The sequence below is a fragment of the Pinus tabuliformis genome, chromosome 9 (assembly GCF_031772625.1).
Source record: "Pinus tabuliformis cultivar Carrire ecotype Pingquan chromosome 9, CPIR1, whole genome shotgun sequence".
Taxonomy (NCBI): domain Eukaryota; kingdom Viridiplantae; phylum Streptophyta; class Pinopsida; order Pinales; family Pinaceae; genus Pinus; species Pinus tabuliformis.
In genome coordinates this window covers 967,611,721-967,634,054 of record NC_142307.1, presented here as the reverse complement: position 1 = coordinate 967,634,054, position 22,334 = coordinate 967,611,721, and the positions used below count along the sequence as shown (strand labels likewise).

Genomic DNA, 22,334 nt, shown 5'->3' with positions numbered 1-22,334 from the left:
ATTTGATGGCATTCACTTGGCATATTCCATCATCAACATAGTTTTCCTTTCGTTCCGTTGCATTCCGACAACTTTCAAAAATCAACATTATTATTGGGCATAACTTAATTAATTATGCTCGAGGTGGCATTCTAGGGAGATTAATTGATGGAACACCTCAGTGTAATAGCTCGTTGGAATTGGAACAAGAAGATCTACATGATGGGACTTTTGGATGGGAGTTTCAATGACCTGAGGAGACATGGTGGCCAATTTACCTTTTTCCCGCATTAAAAATAATATTTTAATTAAAATAAAAGAGGGAAAAGTGCTCCATGATTAAAATAATAATAAAATAGAAGATTCTAGAGGGGTCCATCAGATCTATAAAAGAGGAGGAGGAGTCCATTGGAGGACATCTTGGTTTGAGTATTGTTTCTTATATGAGAGGTTGAGAACCCAATTCTCTACTCTAGCAATAGCTCCACGACGGTGTTGAAAATAGTGTAACTAGGTTCGGTCTTCATTATGTCAAATTATGCATTAATGTATTTTTGTATTAAAAGAATTATTTTGCTCTAATTAAAGGGGCTCAAGACAAGTCATGTAATAAGTGAAGACAACCATGTATTATTTATAAATGTAATGAATGTAAGTCCTAGATCATCAAAGAAATACTCAAATGTGTACCCACAGATTTACTCAAGAAAACTGCTCAAAGGCTATGGATTCACACCGGCTCAATAAGATGAGAGGGCAAGCCTATTTATAAGCTAAGTGTGGCTTCTCCAAATCACGATTCAAGTTTGATCTCTCACGTTGAAGGGTAGCAGTCTTAAGATCGAGGAAAGGGAAGGTAGCTGCAGCAGATGAGGAAGCCTGTCCCCTCATGCGAAGTCACCATGGAGCCTACTCCTCATCACGACATACAGATCAGGGTTAGGGTCTTGCATTACCGAACTGTGCGAAGGGTTTGAAGGGCAGTTTTGGCCGCAATCAAGACAAGGAGACTACTGTTGGAAAGTGCGAGGGTATCATAGGGCTAGGAGAGCCCTAACTTCATCCACATACATACATATGTTCTGAAATCTCGGGCCTCTTCCTTCACTGTGGTGACAATCAACATAATTACCTTGTGAAAGCCTTGAAGATAAGCCCTATTTGTAACCTTGACAACATATGAGACATCTACATGTGAAGCAAGGATAGATCGAGGCTAGGAGAGCCTATCCGAACTGTTTTGGTGCAGACTGTCATGATGATTCATTGCAGAATTGATCAAGCATGATTGGGTACACATTTTGAGGTATTGTCATTTGATGTTGAAGGCATTTTTTGGGTCATGTAACTTCTCAATAAAGATTCTATAAGAAAGAGTTCAAGGGTTTTTCCTCTCAAGTTTTGGAGAGGTTTTTGCCTTGGCATGGTGCCAATATCTTGTGTACTTGTGCATGGTTGATTTTCTTGTTTTGATAGCTGATTGATGATAACACTACATGGTAATAATAATATCTATCAAATCTGAAGGAAAATAATATCTCAAGCAATTATCATAGTAAAGAGAAATAGATCAATTGTATTGCCCTTTTTTCTCAATAGATGGAAACCCTCAGGTGATCCAGTGAGAGTGGGCGAGCACCCATCTCTTCCCTTGGTGAATCCATTCAGGGTTCACAGGTTGCAGTGTATTGTTTTTAAATTGTTTGGAGGCCAATTTGTGGCATTGTTGTAGATTTGTTTGAGGCCAGATTATCTTAGCTATATGGGTTGTATTTGCATGTAAACCCCAATTCTTCTAATATAATAAAGCTGAGAATTTCCTGTTCATTGTGTTATGAGATTGCAGTTTTTATTTACTTATTTTTACATGGCAATCTTCTGTTAAATGTAAGATAAATTTCATGTGAAGAGCTTGTTCCAAATTTTCTTCAATTGGGAAACTACAGTAATGATGAGGTTTTTGGTGGGGTACACAAAAATGTTTAGTTGTTTGGTAGCAACAATGTATATAAAATTGGGAGTATTGCTAATCTATGAGTATTTGACATTTATATCTTTTATGACTCCTCTAAGCTTTAGGGTCTTAGGGTGTGGTTCCCCTATCATGGTTGTTGATGGAAGTGTAGAGTTGCTTTCTTTTTTACTAAAGATTGGATCCTTTCCTTTTTGAGATGTGGTGGCACGTATTTTGTAATCGATGGTTGTAACTAGTCCTTTTGAGTAATTATATTTTCTTGAAGTTTGTTGTCTTCATTTCTATTTGGTTGTTGGTGTATCGTCATGATATGAATCTGAATTATATGTCACTATGATTTTATTATCTGGTTTCTATGTTTCTACTTGCCTTCCAACCACAATTTATAGTAGCGTAAGGACATGTCTTCACATCTATGGCTTGGTGACCACTTTTTCCCACTCTTACAATAATTGTTCTTCTTCTTTGTCCGTCTCTTTGGTTCATGGCTAGATGTGTCTAATTCTTTTTCTGCTTTATAAGAATATAATTTCTTATTGTTGCATCTATGTTCTAGTGACCATTTGTCACCACAATATCTACATTTGTTTATCACTTTCTTATCAAGTCTTCATGCCAATTTTCATCTTCATTAGTGAATGATGACTTGTTGAACTTGTCCTTTTGTTCATTTAATTTTGCTGCATGTCTAGCCTCCTCAATTGTTTTAGGGTTCCATAGCTTTATTGCACTATGGATGTAATCATTCAATCCACATATGTACATTTTTAACAATTGTTCATCTGTGAACACATCTTGTTTTTTTTCCCTGAAGGAAAAATCGTAATTTCCATTAATATTTGAAAATTACATGTTGTAGATGCTTAAGGAAGCATATGCTGTAAGATGGGGCGAGCCGCCCTTCAGTTCTAGAGTACATAAAAAACCCTTCACGGTATGCCGGTAGTGAGTGCATAATTACATATCGAAAGATAATATAGACATAATAACTGTTCAATGAGAAATATGTACAAGAAGATCAAAATAATCCTGTAAACAGGCCCTCGCGGCCCCTATGTTCTGATGTCGATGAATGGCCGATGATAGTACTGGTAGTGGTCCTTATCCTGCTGCTCCTGTATCAACAATGTACCCCGAGGCCTGACCGTAGCCTCCTTGGAAAGCTGGTCGGAAAATTGATTATGTTCCTTGTAGATATGATGACATACAATGGAGTCAAAATGGGCCCTTAAACAAAGTGCACCATCCAAAATATGCATTAGAGTGTACGCATAACAATTTGATGTGCCGTTGAACCAATTTATAATGATCTTGGAGTCTCCAAAAACCTAAAGGTTCCTACAGTGCTTTTCTAAGGCAAAATACAAGAGGTGTCTAAGGGTGATCAACTCCACAAACTTATTAGTTCCCATACCCAACCCCATTTGTATCTTGAAGAAATGGTTCTCAGATAAATGTAGTAATACTCCCCCCCCCACATCCCATGGCTTGTGCAGATTCATCAAAGGATGCCCAGGGGATGCTCTTGTCAATGATTTCAGCAGAGATGATATGCTGGGAAACAGGTCTATCCATTCCATGAATAGAGGAGTAAATAGATAAGGCACAGGCAGATGCATGGGGCCAAATGGGTAATGAATTACAAAAAATAAGCTTATTCCGAGCAAGCCAAATAGCCCAACAAACCAGTAAAGAGAGATTCCTTTCTTTTAGTGGTTTAACCAAAGACCACCAAGATTGCCAAGCCTCCTTGATGGAATTGCCATGCTAGGTGATGGTTAATGAGAGGGAGGTGAGAATCATGGCCCAAAAATCCTTAATAATGGGACAGTGGAGGAAGAAATGTTCAATTGATTACGAGTCTAGCCGACATAAGCAGCACCATGTAGGTCCATGGAAGGATCGTTTCATAAGATTTTCCCCGGTGGGTGCTTTATGTCGAAGAACAGTCCACATGAAGAGCCTAGTGCAAGGGGGGCCTTTCAGTTGCCACAATAGATTCCACCACCAGTCAATCACTGGTGGTCTTGAGCAAAGGAAATGACAGGGTATCCATCTTTGGGTGTATATAGTCCATGCTTCGCCAGTGCCCAAAACAGTTTGTCATCTCCCTCGATAATCCTGACATGGGATTTTGTAAGAGCATTAGTATATGCGACCTAGTCTTGATGCCATATTTCAGGTAACCCTAGATGAGCTGCAGATTTCCATGGCTGTGTGAATATATTAGAATTCCTTGGATCAGCAATGTGATTAAGATGAGTGATACCTCCATTGGATAGGAAAGTGATCAGCTCTGGTGGAAGGTTATAAGCATTGCGACATCCGATCCATGGGTCCAAACCAACATGCACAGAGGTGCCCGACTTGATCCTCTAGGTCAGCCCATTGCAGACATAACGAATGGAATTGAGTATCGCTTTTTAGATCGTGGAGATGTCAGTCTTGTGCTAGGTTGGGAGCCGGATCCAATCAAGAGGATTAAGGGGCAAATGTATTTGTGAATAACAACTTCCATCCATAAACTGTGAGTCGTTAGGATCTGCCATCCCATTTTGGTCGCCAGAGCAGTGGAAAAGTACTCGAGATTTTTTAATCCCAACCACCCCATTTCTTCGGGAGGGCAATCAACTCCCGATGAACCCATGCATAGATATGACCATCTTGTCTACCCTTCCATAAGAATCTGCAACATAACTGTTGTATTCGCGCGAGAATGCCCTTTGGAATCCAAGCCATCGACATCCAGTACACTGGAGTTGCTTCCAACACAGATTCAATAAGCACCAACCTTCCAGCCCTGGAAAGGTCCTTATGATGCCAAATATTGAGTCTGCGCTCAATCTTAGCAACCAACCAAGTCCAGTCTGCGATCCTGTAATGGAGGGGCTTAAGCCTGAATCCAAGATATTTAAGGCCATCATCCAAGGAAAGGAGAGAATATGGAAATCTATGAAGAGCATATTGAATCTCATTAGGTGAGCATCCAGATGTAGTGATGGTAGATTTTCGGGCATTACACTCCATTCCAGTAGCTATGCAAAAAAGGAGCATAACAGAGTGTAGATCGGTCAGACCCCAATACCTCCATTAAGGAAAATAAGGACATCATCAACGAATAATAAATGTGTAATAAAACAGTTGTTGGTAATCTTAATGCCCTGTATCCGACCAGATTTGCGTTCTTCTAAGATGAGGCGACTAAGGCCTTCCATAATAAGCAGGAATAGTAGAGGAGAGAGGGGCAACCCTGTTGAAGTCCCCTTTCAACATGAAAAAAGGGGTATGCAGATCTGTTGATGAGAACACTGTAAGAAACCTTTGTAATGCAACACATAATCCAGTGAATAAACTCCAAAGGAAACCCCAAGTGAGTTAGGAGCATATGCAGATATGGCCAACTAGTACGATCAAAAGCCTTTGCCAAATCTATCTTGAGAATCATACCTTTCAATTTCTTGGTTTTGATGGAGTGAAGAACTTCTTGGGCTGTACCAATAGCATCATGCATCTGGCAATTATTAAGGAAGGCAATTTGTTCAGGAGAGATATGAGCAGAGAGAATGGGTCTAAGCCGATTGCCAATGATCTTGGTAGTGATTTTATAAACGCAGCTACAGAGGGATATTGGTCGAAAATCATTGAAAGTTTCAGGGCAATCAGACTTCGGGATGAGAGCAATGAAAGTGGAATTGAAAGCCTCATACATGCGCCCAAAGGTACGACAATCCTCAATGATACGAAGCAGATCCTCCCCCAATATTTCAAAAAAAGCTAGATAGAATTCAATTGGCCAGCCATCAGGGCCAGGACTCTTGTCCTTCTTGAACCATTTAAGAGTATTTTCCAACTCCCACATTAAGACAGGTTTAAGAAGATCAACAACATCCTCTTGTTCCATGAACCGAGGAAATAATCCTGCAACCTTAATAATATCTGCCAATGATGCTTCACGCGGTGCTCTGTAAATATTTCTGAAATGAGATGAACCTAAATAGGCCAAGTGATGGAAGGAGTGAACTCTCTGACCTTGTTCATTTGTCATTTGCCAGATGGTGTTGATAGCATGACGCCCATTTGCATACTTGTGGTAGAATTTTGTGTTGTTGTTACCCTCTTTCGACTAGATAGCTCTGCTCTGAAGCCTCCAAGATTCCTCCCTGTTTTTTAAAATTCTGTCCCGTTCAATTTGTAAGGAAATGAAGTGTGACTTAGCATCATCAGACATGTATCCCCTACCATATTCATCCTCAAGGCTTGCAATCTCAGCTTCAACAGATAGAAGAGTGTTGTCGTCTTGTAGTCGCTTACTGTGAGCCCATCCCATAGATAATCCCTCGAGATTTGTAAGGTTGCTAGAGAATCCTTCCGAAATAGATCGACCCAAGGCAGGGGATGAGCCTTCCAATAGTTAGAGACTAGTCTATGATAGTCCGGGTCCTTCAACCAAGTAGCATTGAATTTGAAAGGTGCTTTAGGTTTATGATCAACACCACTGATCTCAAGATAGATGGGGAAATGATCTGATAATCCTCCCGAACCAACCCACTGTCTATAACTGTGAATATTGCCAATGAATCTCTCCTTGATAATAAATCGATCCAACCTGCGAGCCAACATTGCCTTGCCTGTCCTTCTGTTCCTCCAAGTGTGTTGGAGGCGAGCCATGGGGTATCAATGAACCTGTGTTCCTCAAGAAGGGCTTCGAAAGTATCTGGTAGGGGATCGATTTGGGCATTATGCCCCCAGGATTCAGCATGTCCAATTGAGAAATTAAGGTCACCACCCAAGATGATGTTATCAGCTTGGAAAGGGCCTGAATTGAGGAGATGTTCCCAGAATACTGCCCTATTGTGGCAGGGTTCATAAACATTAATCAACCGAATATCCAAACCCAAATCAGATGAGAATATGTCAGCCCCAATGAAGCCATGACCTCCCCAAGTATTGGATAGTTTAACTGATCACGGGTTATATCCGATAGCAATTCCCCCTGATCTCCCTCGTACATCAAGAGCATGAAAATGCCAACCAGATACCAGAGATTCCAATGCAGGAATAATCTGATCAATAAGCCCAAGGGTCTCCTGAAGAAAAAGGACGTCCACCCGCTCAACATCTAGGAGTCTTCTGAAAGCTAGTTTTTTAGTAGGACTAGCTAACCTGCAACAATTAAGGGAGAGGCACTTCGTGGGGGAGAGGGCTCAAGGGTGTTTTGTGCTCTAAGAACCCTGTCGATGGCAAGTTGACGACCTGCAACAATGTCTAAGCTAGCTTGTTGCTTGGCTTTGGACACGGAGGAGGGACGACCCCGAGGAGGTTTGGGAGGCGGAGGGGGGGAAATGATTCTAATACCATAGGGATCCATCACTGATGCTCGATCCAAGGATTTGAGGTTGTAGGAATGGGAGGGGCGGGAGGAGTCTGATGCCTCCAAAAGAGGGGTAGACAGAGGGAGGGGATCCGACAAAGAGGGAGGGGTAATGGAAAAAGTAGGAGAAGGTCGAGCCAAGGGGCAGGTCAAAGGGGTGAGGCAGATGTAAGTGCAGATATGCAATGAGAAGATGCGGATACCAGCAGAGCATCAGAAAAAGATAAAGAATTGACATGAGAAAAAGGGAAAGGATTACCTGAAGAAAGCGCAACAACAGCTGTCGCCCGAGCCCTGGTGAGAGGAGGCGAGGGAGGTCGGATCGGAGTGGTGCCGCGCTTCTTCTCTCGAGCATATGCCGGAGTCAGATGAGCTGAGCCAACATGAGTGCTTGTTACATGTGCACCGGGAACGTTCCCCTGAGCCTCTGTTTGATCATCGAGAGGGGATTTGAGCTTAACCAAGGGACAATCATTATATAAGTGCCCCACCTTATGACAACACCTGCATCTGAAAGGCACTCCTTCATAATCCAGGATCTGAATACGAGTGATATGTTTCCAATATAGGGTTATTTGTTCCTCCAATTCTACCCTAGTATCTAGTTGTACCAGTGTGTGTGCCAGAGACATATTACTAGAGGTGATGTAGGATTTGTCGTGGTTAAGGTATGTATCCAGCGCATTACCAATTCTTTTGAAGATATCATCAGACCAGAAATGAAGTGGAAGACCAGGAAGACGCACCCAAAGGGGGCCCGCTCCCAATTGTTCTCGCTCTGGATCAAACATAGGGCTCCATCGCTTGAGTAGGATAGGGGTGAGCTCTATATGCCAATACTTAGAGAGAACCCACGATGTGTAGTCTGAACGATGAAACCATAGAGCAAACCAACCTCGCGCAAGGGTAGTAACAGATGGTAGCTCAGAAAGAATAGGCCCCCAAATCTTTGTGATCCATAGTAGAAGTTTGGCTGCCGAATAGGTGCGGCCATGAACTCGCCCTACCAGAACCCGGTCTGCGGTATCCACTACTTCCCCCATCGGGATCCCTTCACCAAAGCAAAGTGAAACGTCCTGATTCTTTGCCTTAACACACTTATTCTTCCTCGCTTGCTTTGGTAGCTTTCCATTCCGAGGGATTGAAGAGGGTTCGGGATGGGAGTCCTATTCGTCCGCCTGTTGATCAGGTTCACCGTCCACCAAGATGGACGACGTCCCTTCAAAATACCCAAAGGAGGGTGGTCCAGATACCAAGTGTTGACTAATTAGGTGATCAATAGAAGGCCTAGGGGTTAAAACCGAGGGGAGGGTATTTGACACTGTGGAAGAGGGTAGATGGGGGTCAACAGCGGAGGGAGAGGGGGTGAAGCCCGACGGGCAAGAAGGGGAGTCAAAACCAATGCAAGAGGCCAGAAAGTGTAGGGATGTCGGGGAGGGAATAGGGTAGTCTGAATCTGGCTAGGGGGGAGACATCAGGCAGGGGATCAACCGGACACGAGGAGTTAGGGTCCATTGAAAACAGCATGGTAACCGCCAGAGGGTAACCACCAGGAGCTGCAGGGGACATAGACAATGACTCTTCCAAGATCGGTGGAGGCATGGTGTCCAGATGGGAATCGAGGCAAACGAGTCCTCTGTATAGTCCACTAAGTCCTCTTCCATGCCGCCGACAACCGACAAATCGCGAGACAAAGGCAGGAACCGCGCTAACTACCAGTTATGAGGGTTAAACAGGGAGGAACGAAGGGTCCATGGTGATTGCAAGAAAGGTGCCAGAGTGTTCAGTATGCAGGGAGAGCAGAGTAAAACCATAACCTACCTCCATGCAGGAGCGAAATGCATCCTTCCGCTCCATTCGTGTCGATACATTCAACATTCACCTTTTTCATGAACACATCTTGTTATGTGGCTAGAACTTCCCATTCGTGTGGGTAGTCATTCATGTTTCCCTTCTATTGAAGATGAACAAATTTGTTATAAAAGTCATTGTCTTGTTCGTCATGGAATCTCTTTAATAGGCTAGTTGTGAAATCTTGCCAATGAAAAGAACGAGCATCACATTTTCTTGTCCAGCATAGAATCCAATCGTAAGCTTCCCCTTCTAAATTATTGAAGGCTGTGATTGTCTTTTCTCTTTCAGCCATCAAGCGGGGTTTGATTAAAAAATCCCTTCCATTTTGTTGACCCAGATGTCTGCTCCTCTGTGTTTCTTACATCATACTTCTTAATGTGTTGATGGTTCTATATGGATTTCTTGTGTGATATTGAGTGCCTAAAAAAATTACTTCAGGTGGTTCTTAATGGTTCTGCTCAGTTGTATTCTGCCATGTATTCTTCCTAGAAGTCATATCATTTCCCAAGCATTATGATGTCTTTGCTCATCATCAGAATTTCCAAAACAAGTGAAGTTACTTCAAATTTCAAATTGTAAGATCCTTCAAACCACTCTGTGCTTCTAGCTCCCTCTGAAGTCGTTATAACTTCCTTCCTACATTCTTCAAGAGACCATATCGGATGTTGATCAATATTAGTATCTGTCTTGCTCATTTGTCATGCTACTAAATATCAAACAACTATATTGAAGAGTCCTGACTTTCCAGTCTGACCAAGACATATCAAGAGACCATGATGATCAATATTAACGTTTGTCCTGCCTATCTGTTATGCTGCTATATATCAAACAACCATATGGAAGAGTCCTGCCTTTCTTATTTCACCAAGACATATCATGCTTATGCTCCCAAGTATATTTCTACATCCTGCTCTTCCTTCAATACTCTCTGAAAATTGTTGAGAAATGTAGGGCATAATAGATTAGGGTTTTATAAATTTGATTCTTTTTATCTTTGACATTTTCTTGTGATATTAGATTAGTGCATCATCATTATTATTGCGGAAACATTGGAAACTCAAATACAATGGTTACTTTTATTCTTCAGGGCTACTTCATATTTGATGATGTATTTGTACATGTGTTAAAAAACTGTTATAGCTTTAGTTTCAATTCCTTGAGCATAATTTCTATGCTTGCTAAATGCTACATGTTTGAGGTTATTTCAAATGTATACTGATATTGCTCAATTTGTGGTCAAGCATGCTTGTGCTACAATTTTGCATCAGTATTTGGAGTTCTTAACTTTTAACAAGTCACATTATGTATGCCTCTCTCAAATTGCAACTTCTGGATTGGGTAAATCCAAGAAATTATGAGATACATAACTTGATATTTAGAGATAGATGTTGTAAAATGATAGTTGGGAGTTCAAGGTTTTTGCTTAGAAAAGAGCAACGTTAATTTTTGTTTCCATTTGCAATATCACAAAGTTCATTTGACTTATTTCTATGCCAAAAGGGATACAATATTTTTCTTTACTCTTAATATCTTTATTCAAGTGAGACAGTCTAAATTATATTCAAAGAAATATTAATGTTAATGTAAAATCAATCTGGATGTCACCTCACATTTTTCATTCCTTGTGTGATTCTTCTGTTAAATTTGTCTGCTTCGTCTTTTAGGAGTTCATGATTCTACCTATTGGAGCAAGCAGTTTTGGAGAAGCAATGCAAATGGGTTGTGAAACATACCACCACTTAAAGGTAGATGTCTACTATTGAAAATCACCTTTTATGTTCCACCTCCACATTTATTTTGTTTGTTTACTTGATCTCACTGTACAATATATTGATTCCCACTTGTCATAATATATAGGCTTATTCCAATTCAAGTTTAGCCTATAGTTTTCTATAATGTTTCCAGATAGACAATTCTTATGCAGTACTTGTAATATTATACTATTATCTTCTCTTGATGTTATCTTCTGTTTGTCATTTCTTTAATCGAGGTTCTCTTGTATTTTAAATCTTTGTACAAAGTTTTGCTTTGAGGTTAATACTTTTGTACCGAGCTGCCCCATTGACCTATTTATGGTCATTTGTCGGATGTTGATAAAATTATCTTAACTTATCTTATCTCATGTCAAAAATCTATGGAATATTAAACTACCTTGTTGCCAGTCCATGAATTTTGCTGCCATTCATAATAGGGTACAAATTGAAGCACTGTTTGGCATGGCTGGAATAATTTTAAGTTCTATGGAAATCATTTCGGTGCTGCCAAAGGGCATTAGAAAATGACTTTGTAAGTGTGTGCATTTATGAATTCTGATATTTCTCTTTTGTTGAATTTTCCTTACACCGTAGGTCTGGTCTATGGCTAGACTTAGCACGCAAACACATTAAAAGTGCTCAACCATGAACACCTTTGCACAGCAGAAATATAACGGTAATGAAACAACAAAGTACACAGATTTTGTAGGCCAAAAACTTGTAATTATTAGTCCATCGATAAAACAAACATAGGGCTCCCATGCCAGGGATCATGGCCCTTTATGAAACCTGATACAAGACTAGCATACAACAGTATACAACTTGGGTTTGATGCCAGCTCTTTTTGACCTTCAATCTGCCCAAAACAATGACAAAGACAATCTTACTTGCTGATGTAGCCCTTCACAATCAGTCATTTCAATCCTCCTTTGTCACTTGGCTGCCCTTTGCCTTCTTCACACAGAGATTTGGCTCCTTTCAGATCTGTATCATACAGCTGCTGACAATGCTCAAATCCTTCAGACCACTTGCATTTATCAGCTTCAAACACTTCAGCTACTCGCAGTCAATTTGTCCTTCAATTCACTGTATACATCAACCTTCAAAACGAGCTGTTTGATTGCCCTTCACCAAGCAGACTTCAAGATATACACTCAGCAAGCTTCCTTCACAGAATGCCACCTTTGCTGGCCTCTTTTTCAGGCTCAGACACCTTGGCTCTGCTCTCAGGGCTTCTGAGGCCTCTCGCCCCCCTTCTAGGTCTGCGGCCTAGCCTTAGAAAGGCTGCAGCCTTGTCACAATTTTCTGTCAACAACACAGATGTCTTTGGCCCTACTTGTTTGCTGATCTGAGGCCTGTGTCTGCCTCCTCTAGGGCTTTGGCCTCCCCACAGAGATCCTGCACAAGACCTGAGGCCTTTCAGCCTCCTACAGTGGGCAAATTTGAGGCTGTTAGGCCTCTTTCTAGGGCTTTGGCCCTCTCTTCTTTCACAAACAAAACTCTGTCAAGGGAACCTTCTCAGACAGAAAACATAATACTTTGGCAGCCTCTCTCTTCTTCCAGCACACAGATAAGTAACTCAACCTTGTTCTTGGGATAGACTCGGCCTCTTCTCAAGCACAAAAAATCCTTTGTCAAACGTAGAACAGATCTCCCAAATCGTCCTCTGCTTGCTTCTGCTTCTCCTTGAAGATCTGCGGCTCTCTTCTTGGCTTAGTATTCACACAAGGATGAGATGCTATAATGTGAGACCTCTCCATTGGTCTCTCATATTTATAGCTCTCTAATTAGTTGTCTTAGGAGCCCTTAGATCCATTTAAGGTGTCCTCCAAAACAATTAGAATAAATTATCAATTTCTTTTGGTTCTAAGCCCACAACTTTGGGTTCAAAATGCACTGTCTTGGTTACTTTGCCCACAAAGTGGGTCAAATCCTCACAAGTCAAGTACCCATGACTTGTGGGAGTACCTCCCAAGCTACACTTTTTAACACTCCCTCTTAGCGAGGGAGGTACTTCCATTCCTTAGAAATAACTTGTCAAAAACAAAATCCCAATCTCTGGCATCCATCACTGCAACATACCCTGTAGAATTAACAATACTTTCTTTGGAAGTGTCCTTGCTACCAAAAGCCTCTCACTGCTTTTCTCTTGATAGGCCTTCAGGCCATTCCAAGGTTCCTTCTTTCTAGTTGTAGAAGTCTCCTTGATTCCCAGTGACCATGCGCTCTTGTTGGGTTGCAAATTCTCCCTCTGAACTTGCAAACACTCACTCAAACTTGACTCCCTCTAAATATTAGGAACCTGCTTCTTCCCTTGATCTATAGGCTTGCCCTTCAACTTGTATAGACCACTCTCCCTAACTCCAATAACTGCTCTTATGGAGTTAGAGCCTCTGGGCTTGAGCATCACCTTTCCATCCTAGAACAATACTTCAAACCCCTTAGCCTCAATCACTGAGATAGACAACATGCTGCACTTGAGCTCCGGTACCCACAGTACATCTTGGACTTGTTGTAGCCCTCGTGATTCCATCTTGAATGCTACCATACTTGACCCTTTGACAGTCTTTTGACTCTTATCGCCAACTTCCTTGTGCAATTTAGAGTCCCATTTGGTTAGATTCTCGAATACTTCCTGCAATCCTGTCATATGCTTCGATGCTTCGCTATTAATGAACCATGCACTCTCACCAATGGTGCCCTCAAAGAAATGAGAGACTAGAGAAAAGTCCTCCCAAATCTTCTTGCAAAGTCATCTTGCTCGGCTGTAGATGTAGCAGCCATTGCAATCTGTTTCTTGTTCTCATTATCTCCCTTCTTCTGACGCAGACACTTACTCGCATAATGACCATGCTCGCCACATGTGAAACACTTCACCTTACTCAAGTCCTTTGTGTTCTCTCCATCAGACTTATTCTTATGAAGATCTTGTCATGTAGTTCCTCTTGAATGAAGTTGTGCCGTAACCCGTTCCAATTTGACAACATATCTCAAGCAACTATTCCTTTGATAAATGGCTTCCATTCCTCGGTGAATCCCTTCAAGGCAGTTCTCACTAATTCAAATTCTGGAAGGTTATCTCCAATGGAAACTAGCTTATCATGAACTTGAGAAACCCTCATGAGAAACGAAGCCACATTCTTGCCCTCCATCATCTTGGTGCTTTTGAGCTTCTATCTCAATACCATCAACTGATTCTCATTCATATTCTAGAACAAATCTTGAAGAGCCTTCCGCATATCATGTGCAATGTTCTTCACGATAAGTTGAGGTATCAAGTGATCCTTTACTCCATCTAGGATGATCAGCTTGGCCTTCACATCCAACTCTTCAAACTTAGCCAACTCTTTAGGAGTTGTTGGCTTCGCAATCTCCTTTTCAAGAAACTCCCGTATCTTGTTCACCAACAAGATCAGCTTGATCGTTTCTTTCCAAGGACTATAGCTGGATAGCCCATCCAACCTGTCCTCATACCTCGGACTAGCAATCAACTTTGCCATGCTGTTAGTCCTTCAACAACAAATCAACCAACTCCCTCTTAGGCTGCTTCTTGTGCACGCTCTGATTCAACTGTCCCTTCAAAGTAGCTCTGATTCCATGTTGAATCTTCCTTACACCCTAGGTCTGGTCTATGGCTAGAGTTAGCACACAAACACACTAGAAGTGCTCAACCACGAACAACGTTGCACAACAGAAATATAATAACAATGAAACAATAAGTACACAGATTTTGTAGGCCCAAAACATGTTATTATTAGTCCATCAATACAACAAACATAGTGTTCCCATACCAGGGATCATGGCCCTTTATGAAACCTGCTTAAGGACTAGTATACAATAGGATACAACTAGGGCTTGATGTCAGCTCCTTTTGATCTTCAATTTTCCCAAAACAATGACAAAGACAATCTTACTTGCTAATGTAGCCGTTCACAATTCATCCTTTCAATCCTCCTTTGTCACTTGTTACTTGGCTGTCCTTTGCCTCCTTCACACATAGATTTGGCTTCATTCAGATTTCTTTCATACAACTGCTCACAATGGTCAATCGTGAAATCCTTTAGACCACTTGCATTTATCAGCTCCAAACACTTCATCCACTCAGTCAATTTTTCCTTCAATTCATTGTATACATCAGCCTTCAAAACCAATTGTTTGATTGTCCTTCACAAAATAGACTTCAAGATATACACTCAGCAAGCCTCCTTCACAGAATTCCACCTTTGCTGGTCACTTTCTTGTTGAAATAGGTAACTAGGTTTGGTCTTCATAAATATGAAATGTACTCTTGATTCTTGTATATTGTAAAGGGAAAGAAAAATTATTATTATTATTTTTGTAGCATGGGTTTCATGCTCAAGGTCAATTTATTTGTAGGTCAAGCACCCATTGAGTGCTTCTAGGGTTTGTCACAAAGTCAAGAAATCAATTGAGTCATTGTCATATATGAAAGACTCCATTGGGCATCTTGTGTTATGTAAAAAGTATTTATGTAAGTCAAATAAGTGTCAAAAGACTCCCTCTAGGACAAGTTTGCCTAAGTAGGATAAGTCATAAGGGTTGCTCTAATGGTATATATAAGAGCACTCTACCTCGACCTTAGGAGGTCCACCTTTAAACATACATTCATAACAGATGGGCAAGGGACCCCATGGTTGGCTCAGTTGGTGGAGAAAATGGCGCATCGAGCTCTCTGGGGGCTGCAAGGGGCTGTTGGTTGTCGACTGAAGACCATCTAGGAGAAAACATTTTTCCTATATACACTACCCATAGGTGGTGGGTAACATCTGGCTCCAACTGGGACATGAGCTCTCAGGAAGTGTGCGAAGCTACTCGAATGAGAGGTCATGAGAACACCAACAATCTCTTGGTACCATAGACCTATTACCTGCACATATCAAAGACCAAGCACACGAGACAACATGTTTTTGTGGTGTCTTATGATCACCCATGCTTAGTATTAGGCCACAAAAATCAACAAGAAATTAAAGTGCAATTTTAATCTAGATGCAACTAATCTATCATGAAAATATCATATGATGTTAGTTCTAATGCGAAAATCAACATGCAATGCATCCTACCCTAACATGCATATAGTAAGGCTAATACTAAGTGTAATCATAAAGCCAGTGCAACCAACATATCATCATATCAATATACATATGCCTACCAGTATGATTACTCATGTAACAAATCCCAAAGCGAATGTGGACACAATCATATGGAGGATGAGGCGGGTGGGAGGTGGGAAAGTATGATCTCCACTCGAGGTAAAAGGAAGTCCTTGAAAGAAAATAAGTCAATCTAGAAGTGCGAGGTTTTCCCTCTAAGTACACAATAGTGGAATGAATGATCACTCTCAAGAACTCCCTATCGCAATCATTGCTCATAATATTATGCTTTGTGGATGCCACAAGGTCATGATGGGAGGGGAACAGAGGGTGAGGGAAGGAAGGAGTGCAACAAATAGGTTGCTCAAGGTGATGGTCACATTGGAGAGGGGAGGTCATGGAGTGATCATAATCCTGAGGGTGTGTCCAAGGAGATAAAGTATATTCAATGAGGGGCTCTTCCTTGACACTATACTCAGAAGGGGGAAGGGCTCATGGTCACTTGAGATCATATGAAAAGGGGTGAGGGAATCACTTGTGGATGACTCAAAATGATGAACAAGAAGGAAAGGTGATGGGGAAGATGAGGTATTGTATTCAATGGGGCTCCTTTCCTAAAAATCATATTTTAAAGGCTCAAGTGATTTGGATATACTCCCAGAATCACAAGGGAGGGAGGTAGGAGCAAGGGCCTCATCATTAGTATCAAAGATAGGGTTTTCCCAAAACGGAGAATCAATTATTTCCAATTGCCCTCTTTCATGCAAGGGAAAATAATGATCCTCCTTCCCAAGGGTATTGATCGACATGTCATCATAAATAAAGGGAAGACTAATCCTAACATCATCCTTCCTATCAGTATCATAGATGGGAGCACAATCGAATTGAGGACCAACAGTTTCCCATTTTTTTCAATATGAAAATAATATCCAATATCAACTTCCAAGGGGCTAATGAGATTACCTCCCCCAAGGTTCTCCAAACAAGAGTCATCAGGAGTAATATCCTTGAGAAAGGTAAGGTCAACCTCAACTTGTCTTTCTATAGACTCATCCTCCCCAACACATGTATTCTCAAAATCATCGTTTTCATCATGTGGACCCAAGCAGGAGTTGTCTTCCTGCTCATCACTTAGATTTTCAAGGTTTTGATGATGCTTGATGAAGGCTTCCTCTTGAATGCTTAATTTGAGGCATACTTGAAAATGACTAAGAAAGCCATCAACAAACTCCTCAATAGATGAGATGCTCCTAGGTTCGTGATTATGCAACCATGAGTTATGACCATGGAGAGAGCTCATGAACAATAGTATAAGGACATCTTAGTGGACCACTTTCTCCTTTGAGGCATCCGCAATAAATCTTTCCACATGATCAATTGCAGAGAGTGGATCACCATCAAATATGGGTACCCACGTACCATCCTTCTTGTGACATGATTAGGGTGCCCAAGGATGCTAGTGATGTTCAAAGCGAGAAAATCATCAAATAAAGACATCCTATTGAGATATACATGTAAATTATGTAGGAGTTGCCAAGGTGAATTGAAAGATGCCTAGAAAAATGCTTGCTTCACCATAGAGTACAATGAAGAACTAGGGCGTCGTTCTTCCAATGGAGTCGCCAAATGATATATCAGTAATGTTGTATGGGGAACAAAACACACGTTTCCCCGGTAACGACGCCAAAAATGTTACCACTCAAACTAGCAGGGGTCCTAGGAGGGGATCCAATAGAGCAACTACTAGGTCAACGAGCAACAATGGAACGAAAGCCCAATGTTTAGCTAAGGCTCTCTGCTCTTTACAAACTTTCACTGATGGGAGGAGACTCGGTATAAGAGGAATCACAATGATGAATGGATCAATGATCAAATAAGGAGTGATTCCTAAAGCCTATTCACAAGAGAGACTCAATTAAATGTCTTGCTTGAGAAGCAAGGTGATGGGCTCTCTAAGAAGGGTTATGAGGATACCTTGGCCTAGGGTTGGAGGATATGCCTTGGCAAGGGGTTCCCTAGACTTAAGGATCCTTATGGAGAAATGGATTCTATGTAATCCTTGTGGAATTTGAGTTATAAAGTTGCGAGACCACAGAGAACCCAGGTGGACCCAAACTAGGTCAAGGGTATGGAGTTGATCGATCAAAGAGGGGCTTGAATTAATTAGGGAAGAGAATAGGATCAAAGGACTAATTTTCTTTTGAAATTTGAATGTTGTGATCCAAATGAGGACACTAACCCAAAATCAGCGTAGGGAGAGAAATGATCCTCGAGTTAGGGCTTGTGATATCTCGGGATTCCATTGTCGGATTGCGCTCCAATTTGGATGACCCCTTGAGAAGACCCCAATGTAGTTATGGACCAATTTTCAAGGTGTTTGGATGGCTACAAAAGATTTTACTGGATGCCCTAGGTGACCCTCTAGGGTTAGGCCTAAAATTTGGTGAAGTGAAGAAAAGAGGGGTAAATTTGACCACCAAAGAGATACGAGGATTAGTGCCTTATTGCTTGTGCTTAATGGAGTCAATATACACATAGATCGATAATTTTTGTGAGCTAAGGAGCCCTAATTGATCTTTACTAGCCTCTCGAAGGGCAACAACTAGGTCAATTGGGATTTATACTTCAATTTTGCCAAAGAATTGAAGTTTCGAGGCTTAAAACCTATTAGGTTCCTCTAGGAACATTCACCCACTCTCTTCATGTACAACGTATGCATTAAATCACTTATTCAAGGTTCCCAAAAGAATTTCACATTTACTTTAACCCATACAAGAATAATGATAACCATAACATGCAATAAACTAGTAAATAACAATAGTAGCATCAAAATTCGACTTACATGAGAGAGAGAGTATATCCATTCATCAACTTCGTATTAGAAAGAAGCTCCAAAGAAAATAGCGAAAATCCAGATATCATAGTGCATCAAGAAAACTTCAAAAAGTTTACCCAACAAAAAGTGCAAAAATATCTTAAGAGATACCAATCCAATCCAAGTGATGATGAGAGAATTAATCACCTCTCATCTATTTATACAATGTTTAATGAGTTCGATTTAGCTAATTTGGTCTAATTGAGCCCCTAAAATAAAATAATGTGCATAATAACAATACTTTTGGTGACAAGCCCACCAAATAGCTCAACAACATAATAAGAAGCCTCTCAAGAGGGTCGAATGATGAACAAAGTGAGTTGTTGGGCCTTTGAGGAGGCCTAATGAAGTCCAAGGGGTGCCATGATGAAGAATTGGACTCCAAACATAGTGGACAAGGGGTTGGCCCCTTGTTTTCCAAGCAAAAACTTATGGTGCTCCCAAGTGTGGTGTGGGGGCACAAGGACATCCTCATGGGTCTCCAAGTGGATCAAAAATGCTTGTAGACCATTTGTAAGGGCTAGGATGATGATAAAAGCCCTCCCTCTGCAATGGGAGACATCTTGTGGACCCTAGAACATCTGCCAAGTGTATGGTGCAAATGTGGAGCCAACTGGGCATGGTGAACTAGGTGCATCATCCTCATCCAAAAGGTGGAACACGAGCAACCAATGAACGTTGTTGGGGATCCATGCAGTAATCTCTGCTATGGTAGAGGCCCATGGCTCTCAACGCTCACCCTACAAGTGCCAATGTGGCCCTCTTGAGAGCTAGGACCCAGTTAGGGAGACTAAGCCCCAAATGGAAACCCATTTGTAATCTTGCATAAGATCCAATGCATCCCCTTGCCTTCTAGTACAACGAATTATTAGAATAATCAAGTAAAAGAGCTTACAAGTCATGGAATCAATGGGGCACTTCATTGTGGGATGCCCTTCCATAGTGGGCTCTGGCATGTACAAGTGTCTCCAAGCTCAATAAGGGAGTTAACCAAGGACCCTATTAGGTGGCTTCAACTTCTAAAAGGGGTGACATGTCCATGGTACATCCCTCAAGTGGTAGATGGCAGATGATATAGTAATGGAACAGAGTGGGGTTCAAGGGAAACATCCAGACTACATGTCATGGTGCAAGGGTAGCTATAATGAGGGAAGCCCACACCTGGGTATATGAGTGTAGGAGGGAGAAAATCGTGGTACATGAGTTACCTCAGCCTTTGTTTTTATGCCCTTCTTCATATGCTTTTTGCCTTTGATTGTTTTTTCTTCATAACTGCTCGGGGCTCTAGGGGATGAGAGCATGATGTTTAATATATAGCAGTGGATACACCCTTAAGGTGGGGTGGTTCATTGCCCACCAAGGGTTGGGACAATCATAGGTTCCTTAATGATGGAGGGGGCTCATCTAGGGCCCATACCAAGGTGATGGCCATGGATAAGTGGTAGAGCTCATGTTTGACTTTTGCCCACGTGCTAAATTTGTATGTCTCAACCATCTTTTTCATTTTGTGGTACATTCCCTATTGAATGGCCAAATTATGCTTTTTATTTTCCTTTTAACTGCATCAACCTCCGCGGTATCGTTCCAGGCCAGATCCAAGGTGTGGACCATCTAGGAGAAAAAAGTCTCCTATATACACTACCCACAGGTAGTGGGTAACATCTAGCTCCAACAGCGACATGATCCTTCATACTTTTATGCTTCTACTTTATTAACTTTTCCCTTCGTTAATTTCTTGTCTGCTTTTTCAATTTTGGTTACTTATATAATATATTATTTTATTGATTATCTTAATAGATGACTGGTCAGTTTTGTGTAACATAGTAACCTTCCCTCCTTCCCTGCTCTAAAATTATATATTTTTTAAAACTCTTCCTCTTTATTCTAACAATGTTGTTGAGATTTTCGAGTTATGTTATGAATAAAATATATATAAAAATAATACAAATGATACAAATAATGACAATAATGAATAATGATTAATTAACTAATTAGTAGTGAAGAGGCATGTCTCTATTCATAACAAAAGCTTGGTATATTTTCGAGAATGGCCATTAACAGAGTATGTTACTGTAATTAACAATGATGGGCATTCTTTAGTAATTAACGTTTACTTTTCGTAAATCCATAGTACATTAAAGTACTTTAGAACTAATAATAGATAAATAGGAAGATCTACCTAATGTCTTTCCCTCTCCACTTGTATAGATGTAAGAAGACATATGATGATTTGAATTGATTATGAATTTGATGGTGCTATTATAAGGTGTATGATTCTCTCTCTGTTCTGAAATTTCTGATACTTTGGACTTAGCTTCTGCCGACTAGGCGGTTTCTGTGAGTTTGCCAAGTTGTGCAACACTGATGTATTCTTTGTATCAACCAATTTTTTGCATCTCTTTTACGTTTACAATTGTGATCTATTTGAACTATAACTATTTCCAGACAGTTAGTGCAAAACGTCTCCACTACTGACAGGTGAATTGTTTCTTGGTGTCATTCCTGCTTCCTGTATAGGTACTGGGTTTTGGTTAAACATGGTGGTCTTAACTGAGGTCATGTTCTGAAACATGAAATTCTGAATTATAGTAGCAGGAAGAGTAACCTTTTAGGTGTTTGACACAAATTGTTTTTATGCTCAACATTTCATGTTTTTGGATTCAGGCAGTAATAAAAGAAAAATATGGAATCGATGCTTGTAATGTTGGCGACGAAGGTGGCTTTGCTCCAAGCATCTCAAGGCAAGAGGTCTCTGCCATGACAATATATATATATATATATATATATATATATATATATATATAGATATATGGTGTTTTTATCGTATCTGTGCATTGTTGGCAGTCTCCAGATAGTGTTGTAGATTTACCTGAGGGCTTAAGTTGAATATGTATGTGCCTGTAGAGAGAAAAAGGGAAGGGAATTACCATGCATATAATAATACTTATTTGGAAGGCTGATTGGGTTTGATGGATTTTATGATAAGTTACTAGCTTTTAATAACCTTCACAGGTAGAGGTACTAATGATATTCTTGCTAATATTTCCTTTTGCTTAAAACAGTAGCAAAGAAGGCTTGGATCTCATCAGGGAAGCAATTGAGAGAGCTGGTCACACAGGAAAAATAAAAATAGGGATGGACGTTGCTGCAAGCGAATTTTATAAAGGTAAAAGAAGATTCCTATATTTACACAACATTGAAAATGTTGTAGATGAAAACCATAGAAGTATTGGTAATTTGAATGAGTTAAAACATGTATTTGAGTTGAATTATTAATGTTTAAACTGCTTATATGCCCTGGGTTCTGTATTTCAACCTCCAGCCTCTGTATCTAATGGAATGCAGTGGCTCTCCCTCTTCTCTAGGTTTTACTTTGTTAGGTCACCTTTTCTTACCCTATAGTATCTCTTTATCT

General features: G+C 40.7%; 1 protein-coding gene across 1 annotated transcript in view; it reads left to right on the top strand.

Annotated features, from left to right (window-relative positions):
* ENOC (cytosolic enolase) overlaps window positions 1-22,334 on the top strand; it is a 269,816-nt gene that overhangs the window by 223,400 nt on the left and 24,082 nt on the right. Inside the window, exons 6-8 of the mRNA XM_089437891.1 lie at window positions 10,844-10,924; window positions 21,584-21,660; window positions 21,982-22,085. Coding sequence (XP_089294017.1) covers window positions 10,844-10,924; window positions 21,584-21,660; window positions 21,982-22,085 — 262 coding nt within the window. The remainder of the gene's footprint in view (window positions 1-10,843; window positions 10,925-21,583; window positions 21,661-21,981; window positions 22,086-22,334) is intronic.